We start from the raw sequence: 15,743 nt of genomic DNA on the forward strand, positions 1-15,743 counted from the left end.
TCTTCAACACCCGCGTGTTCAGCCTCTTCCGCGATTAAATTTCAAGCGGCGCTGCATTGTAAAGGGAAGTTAACCCTTTACAATGCAGCGCCGCTTGAAATTTAATCGCGGAAGAGGCTGAACACGCGGGTGTTGAAGAACCCGCATATTGATACATTTACCCCCATGTGAGCTTTGTGGATGCTAACGATAGTTGGAAAGGAGTAAACAATTGTGTAGCAACTATATTGTTACATAAGTAGGTACTTAGCAAATATTTCAGTTATTTTCAACTGCTCCTCACAACTTATAGGACTTAAAGGATCTGCTGCTAACGTCGTGGTGCCAGATACCACAGGACACCTTCAGAGGTCCATGTTTGGACGGGTCAGAGCTGTTTTGGCGGCACGAGGGAGACCTACACAATATTAGGCAGGTTGATCTGTATATATACATATATATACACACACACACACATATATATATAGGTCAGTTAGCAGTATGTCACATTTTTTGTGAATTGGCTTTTGATTTGTGAATTAAATTCTCTGCACAGATTACCCCATCTCTAGTGTCTTTGTGATGAAAAACAAAGGAACTTATGTGATATGGCATGTGCTCAGGTTACCACTGCCACCCTCAGTTTCATTCTGGGAGTTACTAGAAGTCATTGTAGCATTCAGTGTTCCTGTATGCTTGGTAAGTTTCACTTTCATTTCTCCTGCCTATGAGACTTGTTTGCTGTCGTACTTCTTCCTGCCACTCCTACTTTGTGTATATAAACGATTACTTATGTTCATTTTTCAGTGATACTTCAGACCAATGATTAGTGTCACTGCTACTCTCCAGCTAGTTCACCCTAATTGAAAGAAAAAAAAATGCCACCGAAGATCGGCTGTAGAAATGCTGGAGAGAAATTTCTACAATATCTCGAAAAAACAGACAGAATGAATATTACCAGTAAAGAAGAACTGAAAACTATCTATGCTGAATTCAAAACACAGTGAGGCTATATTATTATTATTATTATTTTTATTATTACTATAGAAGTTTGGAACTAGCCCATCTAGTTAGATGGGTTTGATGAAATTTCTGATGTGTGTAATATTAGGAAAGTTGCAAGGTTTTAAAAGCAAGTCATGACATTGTTACTGGCATGCAACTGGCTTGGATATTGATTGTGACTTAGTTTTGGTTTTTTTTTAAATGCCAGTATTTGTGATTTACAATTGACTTTTACACATCAGACAATAGGGGACATTTATGTAAAATGAGTAAAAAGGGGAAATTTAATGATTGTGACTAAGAAATTGTAAAATAACTCCAGGGGCTAAACTTATCAAGCTGCGGGTTTGAAAAAGTGGAGATGTTTCTTATAGTAGCCAATCAGATTCTAGTTGTCATTTTGTAATGTACTAAATATATGATAACTAAAATCTGATTGGTTGCTATAGGCAACATCTCTACTTTTTCAAACCCGCAGTTTAGTAAATATACCCCTAGATCTTCTTTACTCCTCTTTCATAACTAGCCCCAACTTTATTATCTCATTTGCCTCAATTTATCTTTACATACCATTTCTTTTTAGCACAAGTCTTTTTTTTACATTTATTTTGTTAAAGTACTGTGCAGTGTTACCGTACATTTCATTTGTAATGGTTTTATTTATGCAAATAGAAATGTAAAAAATAAAATTGTGATGACAGTGGAAATTTAGAAGCCCCTCCTACCATCTAACAACCAGAAACTTTCATCTCCATTGTACAGTTTTCATAAGATTATAGCACCTACTCACTGTCTGTATACAGTGCTATATTCAATACCGCACAACACATTTTCTGAAATAACCATTCTCAATCCATAGTTAAAGAATTAACTAGTTTTATTGGCAATATTCAAAAGGGTCTTTTGAGGAGGAAACATTTTTAGCCAGAAAAATAGGTTATAAAAGTTGTTGCTTGTCTCTGACATGCCAACTTTCATTTTTTTCAGTGTGATTATAATTAGCAACATTTTAAGATAATTTCCAAGGACACTGCTGTAGATTAGGTGTCTCCAAGCATGAAGCACAGTGCTGTCTACGTCATTGATAGAGAAGTAAAACTTTCATAAACACTCTCTTATAAAATCAAGAAACTAGTTAGAATTGTAGACAAAAGTCCTCTACAAATAATTTACTGTATCTGCTTCTGTATCGGTGAGCTAATCCACAATAACTTCTGATGGCTGATCCCAGGTTTATGGTGCAGGACACTGCTGCAGCTTCGTCAGCACTCACAAGCAATGTAAATGTAGGAGGTGACCTTTTTACATGGATATATAACATTTCTGATACACTCATCTATTTTTGTTCACTGATTATATATATATATATATATATATAATCTAATATATAAATGCTTAGTGGCGTCTGTCTGTCTGTGTGTGTGTGTGTGTGTGTGTGTGTGTGAAAAAAAAAAAACCAAGTTGCAGCGCCACCTGCTCGACTAAATTAGTGTGTGTGGGAAAAAAAAATCAAAAAGGGCTGAAATTTGGTAGGGCTCAAACTCATTTTCGTGAGGTAATTTTACCTCATGAACACACATGTGTAGAGGCGTGCGTTAGTGTGTGTGCGTGTGTGTGTGTGGAAAAAACTATTTTCTCAGAAAGGGCTCATCCAATTGACCTGAAATTCGGTATACTGACATTATTTGACAAAAAAATTAGAATAGTCAAGTCAGTTAACTTCCATCATCCCCCCTTCCCTCCGTGGGAGGGGTAGTAAAGGCTAAATTTACGAGTTGAGGGGTCAAACTCATTTTCGTGAGGTAATTTTACCTCATGAACACACATTAAAAAGGGCGCTTGCGTCGGGAAGTAACGATCTTCCCCTGAGGAGGCCTGGGCTAGGCCCAAATGCATGACAAGAACCTTTTTAAGACCTTAAGTATCTTGATTTGACTAGAATGCATGAGTATCATGCACGGGTTAACTTGTATATATATATATATATATATATATATATATATATATATATATATATATATATATATAAATATATATATATATATATTGACTTCTGTTGTGTATGTGTTTGTATGCATGTGTGTACGTGTGTTATATGCATTCATGAATTATAAATAGATACAACCTGAAAAACTGGACAAACGCGACCCTTCCTTATTATTTTAAAGACACCCTTTAGAATCCAGAATTATGTGAGAGAGCTGCACTGCTGATTCATGTATTCATAGTGTATATACAGGTGTGTATGTGCATTCATGTGCATGTGTGTGTATTCATACATATATTTATTAGGGATTCTCACTGACCTCCGTGTTTTGATTTTAGATCTGGATCACCTTCGGGTTTTGGTTTATCCGCCCTTGCGTGTTTTGGTTTTGGATTTGTTTTGCTATTTTTTACAAAATTAAATTTTTTGGGCTAAAATCACATAATTTAGGTATTATATTGTACCTACATTATTATTAACCTCACTAACACTAATTTTCATTCAATTTCCATTCAATTTTTACCATCTCACAGGTCACAATATGCTTTTCATACACTTTCAGCCAAATACTGCAGCGAGCTGGCTGGATTTTAAGCGACAGAGCAACGACACAAACACACTGCAGTTTATATCACATCTAGAAAACATTGCCAAACACCAGTGACACAAATTCACAATAGAAAAGTAATACAAGATAGAATTGTCCTTGTGGCCTCTCACCCACCCCATATGCAAGCATATGCAAACCAAGCACTTCAGCGACAAGGGCTGCCACTTTTGTGGCTGAAGTGCTTGGTTTGTTTGGGCCCCCACTAAACCAGCTATCAATGCCCTAAAGGCAGGTTAGACCAACAGTCCTGTCAAATGAATTCTACACTGTCAAGATGTTGTCGTCATCATCTTCCGCATCATCCTCACCCTCAGCAGTGTGTACATCATCATCACAGACTACTAATTCATCTCTGCTGGAACCTGCCATTACAGAAGTGTCAGCACTTGGATGTATTTGCCGGTAAAGGCCTTCCTCGTGGAAGATGTAGTTCATTTTGAAGAACATCATCTTTTCCACATTTTTAGGAAGTAACCTCCTACGTCAATCACTGACAAGGTTCCCGGCTGTGCTGAAAGCTCTTTCTGGAGGGTGGGCAGCTTAGGTATTGCAAAGCGAGTTTGTACATGGGTTTCCAAATTGCTTGTTTTTCCTCCCAGTATGGAAAGGGACATATCGATTTCAATGAACTCTTGAAAATGATCCTCCACCATCTTTTGCATGTTAATAGTAGGATCGGATGGAGTAATGGCCGAGGTCACGCTTCTTTTGCTAAATTCTTTCAAACCAGACCAGGGGGTAAATGTATTAATGTCCGTATTCTTCAACTCCGGCGTGTTCAGCGTCTTCAGCGATTAAATTTAAAGCGGCGCTGCATTGTAAAGGGAAGTTTCCCTTTACAATGCAGCGCCGCTTTAAATTTAATCTTCACAGGAATCCTGGTTAGGGGAGGAGTCATGTAGCCCGATCGCTAATGAGGATATTGGGCGAACTCTGGCACAGTACACTGTGAGTATAAAAAATAATACCAGCCTATTAAATTTTTATAAAGAAAATGCAAAATGCCACTTCTCCTAATTGTGGGCGAGTTGTGGCACAGTACACTGTGAGTGTAAAGAACAATTTTAACCTATTACATTTTTATAAAGGAAATGCAAAATGCCAACTATCCTAATTGTGCGTGAATTGTGGCACAATACAATTTGACTGTAAAGAACAATAGTAGGGTATTAATTTTTTATAAAGAAAAAATGCAAAATGCCAACTCTCCTAATTGTGGGTGAGCTCTGGCATAGTACACTGTGAGTGGAGACTGGAAAGAACAATAACAGCCTATTGAACTATTAAGCAAAGCCCTGTGCTACCTCTCCTAATTCTGGCTGAGCTCTGCAACAGTACAGTGTGAATGGAAACTGGAAAGCACAATACCAGCCTATTAAACAAAGCCCACTGACACCTCTCCTAATTGTGGGTGAGCTCTGGCACTGGCAATGGGACTTGAGACTATCACTATACTAACCCTGCCTAACTACACTAGACCCTATCAAAGATGCTGCTATCCCTTCTCTGTCTGTGAAATGGCGACGGAGCTCCGTTTCGGCCCCCCCCCCCCCCGTGATCCGAGCTGCCCGTGCCCCCCTCCCCCCCGTGGTCCGATCGGCCCGCACCCCCCCCCCCGTGATCCGAGCTGCCCTTCCCCCCGCCCCCCCCCCCCGACACTTACCTCCTTCTCTGGCGCGCTGTATGCTTTTTACTGAGGAGATCTCGTGAGAGTAAGACTCACGAGATCTCCTCAGTAAGGAGACTACAGCGCGCCGGAGAAGCACCGTAGTGAAAGTGCTCAGCAGCACTGATCGCGCCGGGGGCGCCCCCGCCCCCGACCGATCAATACTGCTGCTGAGCACTTTCAAGGGCCCCCTGGATACCATAGGACCCTGGGCTGTAGCCCAGTTAGCCCTATGGTTAATCCGGCCCTGTGACCAGTGCTTGGGGACCAGGTCACGCCCCTCTCACCTTCCCACTCCCCTGTGACTCCTTATAATGTGTCACAGAGAATACTAAAGTGTTCTACATAGTGGCTAAGTGTCTTTCAGAATCATGGTGAACAAGGCAGAGGTTGTCTAACAATGTTTTGGAACTGGGACACTTGGACATTGGTGCACAAAATGTTGGTTTTAAAATTCTCATAGAATTGTGGGTTTTAGAACACAAAATGCGTGCAGGTAACGTCAAATCTGGAAAAACATGAAATGGGCCAATAGCTGAAAGAAAATGGATATTCTTATGAATCCATGGCTCAAAGATTGCGAAGCGAAGATAGGAGAGAGAACACTTTTGTAGCTTTGTTCTAGATGCTGCAAGAGAAAGAGAGCATTGTCAACACTCTACAATTTGGACGGTGCATATGACGGGGTACCTACAAATTTTTAAGTTGGTCTGCTAAGCATTCCAGAATAGCAGACTGGCAAATGCAATAAAACATTAGGCTTCTGCCTCTTCTAATTTTGTAAATCCAGATGGGTAAAACAAATCTTAATTGTAGGAAAATAAACATAGAAATTTACAGATATTCAGATATACGTTATATATTTTTAGTAGGGATGAGCGCACTCGGATTTCTGAAATCCGAGCCCACCCGAACGTTGCGGATCCGAGTCGGATCCGAGACAGATCCGGGTATTGGCGCCAAATTCAAAAGTGAAACTGAGGCTCTGACTCATAATCCCGTTGTCGGATCTCGCGATACTCGGATCCTATAAATTCCCCGCTAGTCGCCGCCATCTTCACTCGGGCATTGATCAGGGTAGAGGGAGGGTGTGTTAGGTGGTCCTCTGTGCTGTTTAGTTCTGTGCTGTTTAGTTCTGTGCTGTTTAGTTCTGTGCTGTTTAGTGCTGTGCTGTGCTGTGCTGTTTAGTGCTGTGCTGTGCTGTGCTGTGCTGTGCTGTGCTGTGCTGTGTTCTGCAGTATCAGTCCAGTGGTGCTGTGTGCTGTGCTCTGTCCTTCTGAGGTCAGTGGTGCTGCTGGGTCCTGTGCTGTGTCCTGTTCAGTCCAGTGGTGCTGTGTCCTGTGCTCTGTGCTTCTAAGGGCATAGTTATTTCCCCAATATTCCCCTGTGTTTAAAAAAATAAAAAAAAGTTTTTTTAAAAAATACCAAAAACTACTTTAATATTTTTTAATTACCATAAAATTTTCACAACCAATCCTGCAGTATAAGCCCATTGGTACTGCAATATTACCAAGTTCACACATTCTGCAGTATCAGTCCAGTGGTGCTGTGTCCTGTGCTCTGTCCTGCTGAGTTCCGTAGTGCTGCTGGGTCCTGTGCCGTGTCCTGTTCAGTCCAGTGGTGCTGTGTCCTGTGCTCTGTGCTTCTAAGGGCATAGTTATTTCCCCACTATTCCCAAGTTTTTTAAAAATAAAAAAAAAGTAAAAAAAAATAAAAAATTAAAAAAAAAAAAAATATATAATAATTATAACCAAATTTGCAAAACCAATCCAGCAGTATAAGTCCATTGGTACTGCAATATTACCAAGTTCACACATTCTGCAGTATCAGTCCAGTGGTGCTGTGTCCTGTGCTCTGTCCTGCTGAGTTCCGTAGTGCTGCTGGGTCCTGTGCCGTGTCCTGTTCAGTCCAGTGGTGCTGTGTCCTGTGCTCTGTGCTTCTAAGGGCATAGTTATTTCCCCACTATTCCCAAGTTTTTTAAAAAAAAAAAAAAAGTAAAAAAAAAAAAAAAATTAAAAAAAAAAAAAATATATAATAATTATAACCAAATTTGCAAAACCAATCCAGCAGTATAAGTCCATTGGTACTGCAATATTACCAAGTTCACACATTCTGCAGTATCTTGTGCTACATATAATGGAGACCAAAAATTTGGAGGATAAAGTAGGGAAAGATCAAGACCCACTTCCTCCTAATGCTGAAGCTGCTGCCACTAGTCATGACATAGACGATGAAATGCCATCAACGTCGTCTTCCAAGCCCGATGCCCAATCTCGTAGTACCGGGCATGTAAAATCCAAAAAGCCCAAGTTAAGAAAAAGTAGCAAAAAGAGAAACTTAAAATCATCTGAGGAGAAACGTAAAGTTGCCAATATGCCATTTACGACACGGAGTGGCAAGGAACGGCTTAGGCCCTGGCCCGTGTTCATGACTAGTGGTTCAGCTTCACCCACGGATCTTAGCCCTCCTCCTCCTCCCCCCCCCTACAAAAAATTGAAGAGAGTTATGCTGTCAGCAACAAAACAGCAAACAACTCTGCCTTCTAAAGAGAAATTATCACAAATCCCCAAGGCGAGTCCAAGGGTGTTGGTGGTTGTCAAGCCTGACCTTCCCATCACTGTACGGGAAGAGGTGGCTCGGGAGGAGGCTATTGATGATGTAGCTGGCGCTGTGGAGGAACTTGATGATGAGGATGGTGATGTGGTTATTGTAAATGAGGCACCAGGGGGGGAAACAGCTGATGTCCATGGGATGAAAAAGCCCATCGTCATGCCTGGTCAGAAGACCAAAAAATGCACCTCTTCGGTCTGGAGTTATTTTTATCCAAATCCAGACAACCAATGTATGGCAATATGTAGCTTATGTAAAGCTCAAATAAGCAGGGGTAAGGATCTTGCCCACCTAGGAACATCCTCCCTTATACGTCACCTGAATAACCTTCATAGTTCAGTGGTTAGTTCAGGAACTGGGGCTAGGACCCTCATCGGTACAGGGACACCTAAATCCCGTGGTCCAGTTGGATACACACCAGCAACACCCTCCTCGTCAACTTCCTCCACAATCTCCATCAGATTCAGTCCTGCAGCCCAAGTCAGCAGCCAGACTGAGTCCTCCTCAATACGGGATTCATCCGAGGAATCCTGCAGCGGTACGCCTACTACTGCCACTGCTGCTGTTGCTGCTGTTAGTCGGTCATCTTCCCAGAGGGGAAGTCGTAAGACCGCTAAGTCTTTCACCAAACAATTGACCGTCCAACAGTCGTTTGCCATGACCACCAAATACGATAGTAGTCACCCTATTGCAAAGCGTATAACTGCGGCTGTAACTGCAATGTTGGTGTTAGACGTGCGCCCGGTGTCCGCCATCAGTGGAGTGGGATTTAGAGGGTTGATGGAGGTATTGTGTCCCCGGTACCAAATCCCGTCGAGATTCCACTTCACTAGGCAGGCGATACCAAAAATGTACAGAGAAGTACGATCAAGTGTCCTCAGTGCTCTTAAAAATGCGGTTGTACCCACTGTCCACTTAACCACGGACATGTGGACAAGTGGTTCTGGGCAAACGAAGGACTATATGACTGTGACAGCCCACTGGGTAGATGCATCCCCTTCCGCAGCAACAGCAACAGCTGCATCAGTAGCAGCATCTACAAAATGGCTGCTCATGCAAAGGCAGGCAACATTGTGCATTACAGGCTTTAATAAGAGGCACAACGCTGACAACATATTAGAGAAAATGAGGGAAATTATCTCCCAGTGGCTTACCCCACTTAGACTCTCATGGGGATTTGTGGTGTCAGACAATGCCAGTAACATTGTGCGGGCATTAAATATGGGCAATTTCCAGCACGTCCCATGTTTTGCCCACACCATTAATTTGGTGGTGCAGCATTACCTCAAGAGTGACAGGGGTGTGCAGGAGATGCTTGCGGTGGCCCGCAAAATTGCTGGACACTTTCGGCATTCAGCCAGTGCCTACCGCAGACTAGAGGCACATCAAAAAAGCTTGAACCTGCCCTGCCATCACCTCAAACAAGAGGTTGTGACGCGCTGGAACTCCACCCTCTATATGCTGCAGAGGATGGAGGAGCAGCAAAAGGCCATTCAGGCCTACACAGCCACCTACGACATAGGCAAAGGAGTGGGGATGCGCCTGAGTCAAGCGCAGTGGAGACTGATTTCCGTGTTGTGCAAGGTTCTGCAGCCATTTGAACTTGCCACACGAGAAGTCAGTTCCGACACTGCCAGCTTGAGTCAGGTCATTCCCCTGATCAGGCTGTTGCAGAAGCAGCTGGAGAAAGTGAGGGAGGAGCTGGTAAGCCATTGCGATTACAGCAAGCATGTAGCTCTTGTGGATGTAGCCCTTCGTACGCTTTGCCAGGATCCGAGGGTGGTCACTCTTTTAAAGTCAGAGGAATACATTCTGGCCACCGTGCTCGATCCTCGGTTTAAAGCGTATGTTGTGTCTCTGTTTCCGGCGGACACAAGTCTACAGCGGTGCAAAGACCTGCTGGTCAGGAGATTGTCCTCTGAAGAGGACCGTGACATGCCAACAGCTCCACCCTCATTTTCTTCCACATCTATGGCTGCGAGGAAAAAGCTCAGTTTTCCCAAAAGAGGCACTGGCGGGGATGCTGATAACATCTGGTCCGGACTGAAGGACCTGCCAACCATTGCAGACATGTCTACTCTCGCTGCATTGGATGCTGTGACAATAGAAAAAATTGTGGATGATTACTTTGCTGACACCATCCAAGTAGACATGTCAGACAGTTAATATTGTTACTGGCAGGAAAAAAAGGCAGTTTGGAAGCCCCTGTACAAACTGGCTCTATTTTACCTGAGTTGTCCCCCCTCCAGTGTGTACTCGGAAAGAGTTTTTAGTGCAGCGGGGAACCTGGTCAGTGAGCGGCGAAGGAGGTTGCTTCCTCACAACGTTGAAAAAATGATGTTTATAAAAATGAATAATCAATTCCTCAATGAAGTACAGCACTGCCCTCCAGATACTACAGAGGGACCTGTGGTTGTGGAGTCCAGCGGGGACGAATTGATAATGTGTGATGAGGAGGAAGTAGACACTGTAGGGGGAGAGGAATCAGAGGTTGAGGATGAGGACGACATCTTGCCTCAGTAGAGCCTGTTTAGTCTGTACAGGGAGAGATGAATAGCTTTTTTGGTGTGGGGGCCCAAACAAACCAATCATTTCAGTCAAAGTTGTTTGGTAGGCCCTGTCGCTGAAATGATTGGTTTGTTAAAGTGTGCATGTCCTATTTCAACAACATACCTCTCAACTGCAGCTCATCCCTCCTCTGCGGGGATAATGTCTCCTGTGCTCTGACACGTCACTCTGTGTACTCTCAGCCTCAGGATCTGACACTACAGCTACCATGCCTCTTGTAGCAGCCCTCACTCCAGGGCCTCTTCCATGTGCAGTGTCCCCCTCTCTCTTGGGTTCACTATAGTGGCATGGAGTTCTCCCCCTCATCCAGGGCACACATTCCTTGCCCTGGCTCAGTCACCACGCTCAGACTTCCAGGCAATGCTGGGGGAGCCTGGGAGCTTCCACCCCAGGTCCCCAGCTACAACTCTCCTCTCCTGTGTCTTCTCTCTCTTTCTGACACTTTAAAGATCGTGCCTTTAAATGAAAAAGTCAGTCTTCATTGCACGACTATGTGCAAGTGCAACAGGGACATTTTTTTGGGTTTACAAAGTCAAACAATAACACTTCGACCCTGTCTGTCTGGGGTCTCTCAATGACGAATTGTCTGTAGCATGTTTGGAGGAGGTATTGTGGCCCCGGTATCAAATTGGGTACCGGGGCCACCCCACTATGCAGTCCAGATACTTGTTTGGTGGAATTCCGACACGTGGAGGGTTTTTTAATTATATTGTGGCCTCGGTACCAAATTGTGTACCGGGGCCACCACACTACGCAGTCAAGATACTTGTTTGGTGGAATTCAGACCAGTTGAGGGTTTTATTATTATATTGTGTGGACCACTCTATCTATACCACACTACAACTCTATACCACTCTATTTCCTACTTTAATTCTATTTAATTCTATTTCCTACTTTAATTCTATTACTAATTAATTACCATAAAGAGGAACAAAAAAAACCAATTTTACCAAAAGTATAATATGACTTAGACTTACAAACACTACACTTTAAAGATCGTGCCTTTAAATGAAAAAGTCAGTCTTCATTGCACGACTATGTGCAACAGGGACATTTTTTTGGGTTTACAAAGTCAAACAATAACACAACGACCCTGTCTGTCTGGGGTCTGTCAATGACGAATTGTCTGGAGCATGTTTGGAGGAGGTATTGTGGCCCCGGTATCAAATTGGGTACCGGGGCCACCCCACTATGCAGTCCAGATACTTGTTTGGTGGAATTCCGACACGTGGAGGGTTTTTAAATTATATTGTGGCCTCGGTACCAAATTGTGTACCGGGGCCACCACACTACGCAGTCAAGATAGATAGATGCGTATTGCGTATCATAGATAAAGTACATTCAGTGGTGTGGGGCAAATTGAAAAATATTCCAAATGCACTGACATTATCAAAAACAAGAGGTTGTCACACGCTAAAACTCCAACATGTATATGATGGAGAGGATGGAGGAGCAGCCGTATGTGTAGTGTAATGCAGATCTGTTGAAGGTTTTTTATATATTTTATTGTGGTGCCCAGTGCCCACTCCTCTACGCAGTCCAGATACATTTATTGGTGCGAATCATAAAGGTTCAGGGTTTTTAATATATATTGTGGTGACCCACTCCTCTACGCAGTCCAGGTACATTTATTGGTGCGAATCATAAAAGTTCAGGGTTTTTAATATATATTGTGGTGACCCACTCCTCTACGCAGTCCAGGTACATTTATTGGTGCGAATCATAAAAGTTCAGGGTTTTTAATAGATATTGTGGTGACCCACTCCTCTACGCAGTCCAGGTACATTTATTGGTGCGAATCATAAAAGTTCAGGGTTTTTAATTTATCTTGTGGTGACCCACTCCTCTACGCAGTCCAGGTACATTTATTGGTGCGAATCATAAAAGTTCAGGGTTTTTAATATATATTGTGGTGACCCACTCCTCTACGCAGTCCAGGTACAATTATTGGTGCGAATCATAAAAGTTCAGGGTTTTTAAGATATTGTGGTGACCCACTCCTCTACGCAGTCCAGGTACAATTATTGGTGCGAATCATAAAAGTTCAGGGTTTTTAAGATATTGTGGTGACCCACTCCTCTACGCAGTCCAGGTACAATTATTGGTGCGAATCATAAAAGTTCAGGGTTTTTAATATATATTGTGGTGACCCACTCCTCTACGCAGTCCAGAAAGATACCTTGTTGCAACGTTTTGGACTAATAACTATATTGTGAGGTGTTCACAATACACTGTAAATTAGTGGAAATGCTTGTTATTGAATGTTATTGAGGTTAATAATAGCCTAGGAGTGAAAATAAGCCCAAAAACTTGATTTTTAAACTTTTTATGTTTTTTTCAAAAAAAATCCGAATCCAATACCTTAAATCCGAACCGAGACCTTTCGTCAAGTGTTTTGCGAGACAAATCCGAACCTCAAAAATAACGAAAATCCGGATCCAAAACACAAAACACGAGACCTCAAAAGTCGCCGGTGCACATCCCTAATTTTTAGTATTTTCTTTTTGCTGAAGAAAACAAAAATGTTCAAGAGATGATGTGTTCAAAAGATGTTGCTTAGGAAAGCAGAAGTAGTATTTCCCTGCTTTTCATGGTAATCTGGCCTCTGAGAGGCACTGTTCAGTTGCAATCTATGGATTATTGAGAAAACTGTACTGCAGATACCACGCATAGGTAAAGAAAATACCTTATGCCTTTTGTTGTCATGAACATTTATTATTTATTATTCCCTACTTATAAATAGTACATATTTTAATTTGTGGTTCTATATAGGATAATTTAGTGTAAACCATAATAATTTTAAAATCACCAGGAAGTTATGTGATCTTTTTAGAATACATACAATCAACCACCCATTTTACATTTTTTCTGTCACTCACCGGACCGTGAGTGCCTCTGCGCTGGTGCGTGGTTCTCTAGCCTTCCTGCCGGCGCCTGTCCTGAGCCGCGGCCATCCGCCATCTTGATGGACTGTGCATGCGCAGCATCCAAGAACTCTTATGACCTTTGCTTTTAATCTAATTGGTGGATCAGGCACCTCTCCCTATTTAAGGCACCTGTGCTCATTACATCGTTGCCTGATCTTGAGTCTCATTCCCTGTGAGTCCCTGAAGGTGTCTCCTGTGTCCTGCTCGTGTCTTCAGTTTCCTGCTGATTACCTGCTCTACTCATCGGTGGTTCCCATACCCGCTACTGACTCCTATGTCCTGCTCGTGTCTTCAGCTTCCTGCTGATTATCTGCTCTACTCATCGGTGGATCCCATACCCGCTACTGACTTCTGTATCCTGCTCGTGTCCTCAGCTGACTGTTGGATTACCTGCTCTGCTCACCTGCGGTTCCCATACCCGCTTCAGCCGTTCAGCGCTCCTGCTGTGCCTGCATATCCTCGTGGACAAGCTTCTCTACTCATCAGCGGTATGCTTACTTGTTATTGACTATCAACTGTTACCTTGCATATCCGCTTAGGACAAGCTTCTCTACTCAGCAGCGGTATCCATACCCTCTAAAGACTATTAGCTGATACGCTGCATATCCGCTTTGTACAAGCCTCTCTACTCAGCAGCGGTAAACATACCGCCATAGACTATTAGCTATAACGTTGCATATCTGTTTGGAGCAAGTTCCTCTGTGCTCTCATTGTATTCATACAATTATTGACTCTATTCATTCCTCCACTTATCCTCACCTGGACAAGTCCTCACCTCCTCGCAGTGGTACAACTTGCTGTCCGCAGACCACTGACGCCTCCTCTACCTACCTGCACCTGGACAAGTCTTCTCATCACAGCAGTGATACAACTTGCTACATGCAGACCACTGACTTCCCGCTACCTACCTGCACCTGGACAAGTCTTCTCATCACAGCAGTGGTACAACTTGCTATACGCAGACCACTGACTTCCCGCTACCTACCTGCACCTGGACAAGTCTTCCCTACACAGCGGTGGTACAACTTGCTGAACGCAGACCACTGACTTCCCCACTACCTACCTGCACTTGGACAAGTCTTCCCATCACAGCAGTGGTACAACTTGCTATCCGCAGACCACTGACTCTCCCATTACCTTCCTTCACCTGCTCACGTCCACCCTGCTCTCCGTGGTTGAAACCTGCCTTCCACTATAGCTGCAAGTCGCTGACTCATCTACCAGTATATCTGCAAGTCGCTGACTCATCTACCAGTATAGCTGCAAGTCACTGACTATCATCAATTCCATTGGCATCCTCTCTCCATCTGCTGTTATATACGTTCCACTATTCACCCTGCTGCCAGAGGACCGCTGTGCAAACTCCGCCCCTCTGGTAAGCATAGTCAACTGGTGAATCCTGGGCAGAACTCCTAGTGCCCGTGACATTTTCAAGGGATCAGGAAACCTTGGTGTCAAATCTTGCAAAGTGTACAATGAGGGAGAAGTCTAAAAACACCGAAAAACTTTACCTAAAATAAGGACAGGAAGATACAGTAATTCTGGAATAATCCAAACCAAATTATTTTGCTAACCAGTCTGTTTCAACATTTAAACAGTCTACATAAGGGAACATGAAGTACTATACTGTATACTTGGGGTGGATTTACTAAACCTTTTAAAACAGAAAAGTGGAGGTGCTGCTCATCAGATTCTAGCTATCATTTCTAAAATGTATAAGATAAATGACAGCTAGAATGTGATTGGTTGCTATGGGCAACACCCCAATTTTCCTTTTTTTTTATAAAGTTTTAGTATAGCTTCTTCCTGATTTATTGTCAGATTTGTTTGTTATACCTTGTAACATTTGTTTAAAATGCCTGCTGATATGTTATTACAGATAGGTGTCTCTTTTTTGATAAAATGGATTGTTTTAATTTATTACTGAGATTAAAAGTAACAGGCTGCCCTTGTGAAGTTTAGAGGGCCATCACCTTCACTGCTTTAGTAAATCTACCCCTCGGAGTAATAAACAGCAAACACTGCTGTACACCACTATCACAGTGCAAAATACTTTATCACAGTAATGTTGGGTAAATGGCAATGAAATATCATATAATAATAATAATAATAATAATAATAATAAAACATAAATTCAAAATAAGTGGGTACTAGTAGAAAATAACAGATACATTTGTATACAAATAGCAATATGATAGGAAATATTTTTTAAATACCTTGGATAGACACAGTATAGACAATAGGATGCAGAACAAGAATATAAATAGAGAGGAGCATGTATTATGAAATGTTGCAATTTATAATGTACTGTACTTAAGCATTTCAATTCAGTGTTTCTCCTGCTACTATGCTGCAGTGTTCAAACAGCTCTTAAACAAAAATGCCACCCTT

General features: G+C 42.5%; 2 protein-coding genes across 2 annotated transcripts in view; one reads left to right on the forward strand and one right to left on the reverse strand.

Annotated features, from left to right (window-relative positions):
* Positions 1–749: 749 nt before the first annotated feature.
* Positions 750–15,743, forward strand: part of MOV10 (Mov10 RNA helicase) — a 76,296-nt gene continuing 61,302 nt past the window's right edge. Inside the window, exon 1 of the mRNA XM_075196261.1 lies at positions 750–982. Coding sequence (XP_075052362.1) covers positions 858–982 — 125 coding nt within the window. The 5' untranslated portion in view covers positions 750–857. The remainder of the gene's footprint in view (positions 983–15,743) is intronic.
* Positions 6,515–15,743, reverse strand: part of PPM1J (protein phosphatase, Mg2+/Mn2+ dependent 1J) — a 315,203-nt gene continuing 305,974 nt past the window's right edge. Inside the window, exon 8 of the mRNA XM_075196263.1 lies at positions 6,515–6,631. Coding sequence (XP_075052364.1) covers positions 6,530–6,631 — 102 coding nt within the window. The 3' untranslated portion in view covers positions 6,515–6,529. The remainder of the gene's footprint in view (positions 6,632–15,743) is intronic.

Source organism: Mixophyes fleayi, chromosome 2, assembly GCF_038048845.1.
Source record: "Mixophyes fleayi isolate aMixFle1 chromosome 2, aMixFle1.hap1, whole genome shotgun sequence".
Taxonomy (NCBI): domain Eukaryota; kingdom Metazoa; phylum Chordata; class Amphibia; order Anura; family Limnodynastidae; genus Mixophyes; species Mixophyes fleayi.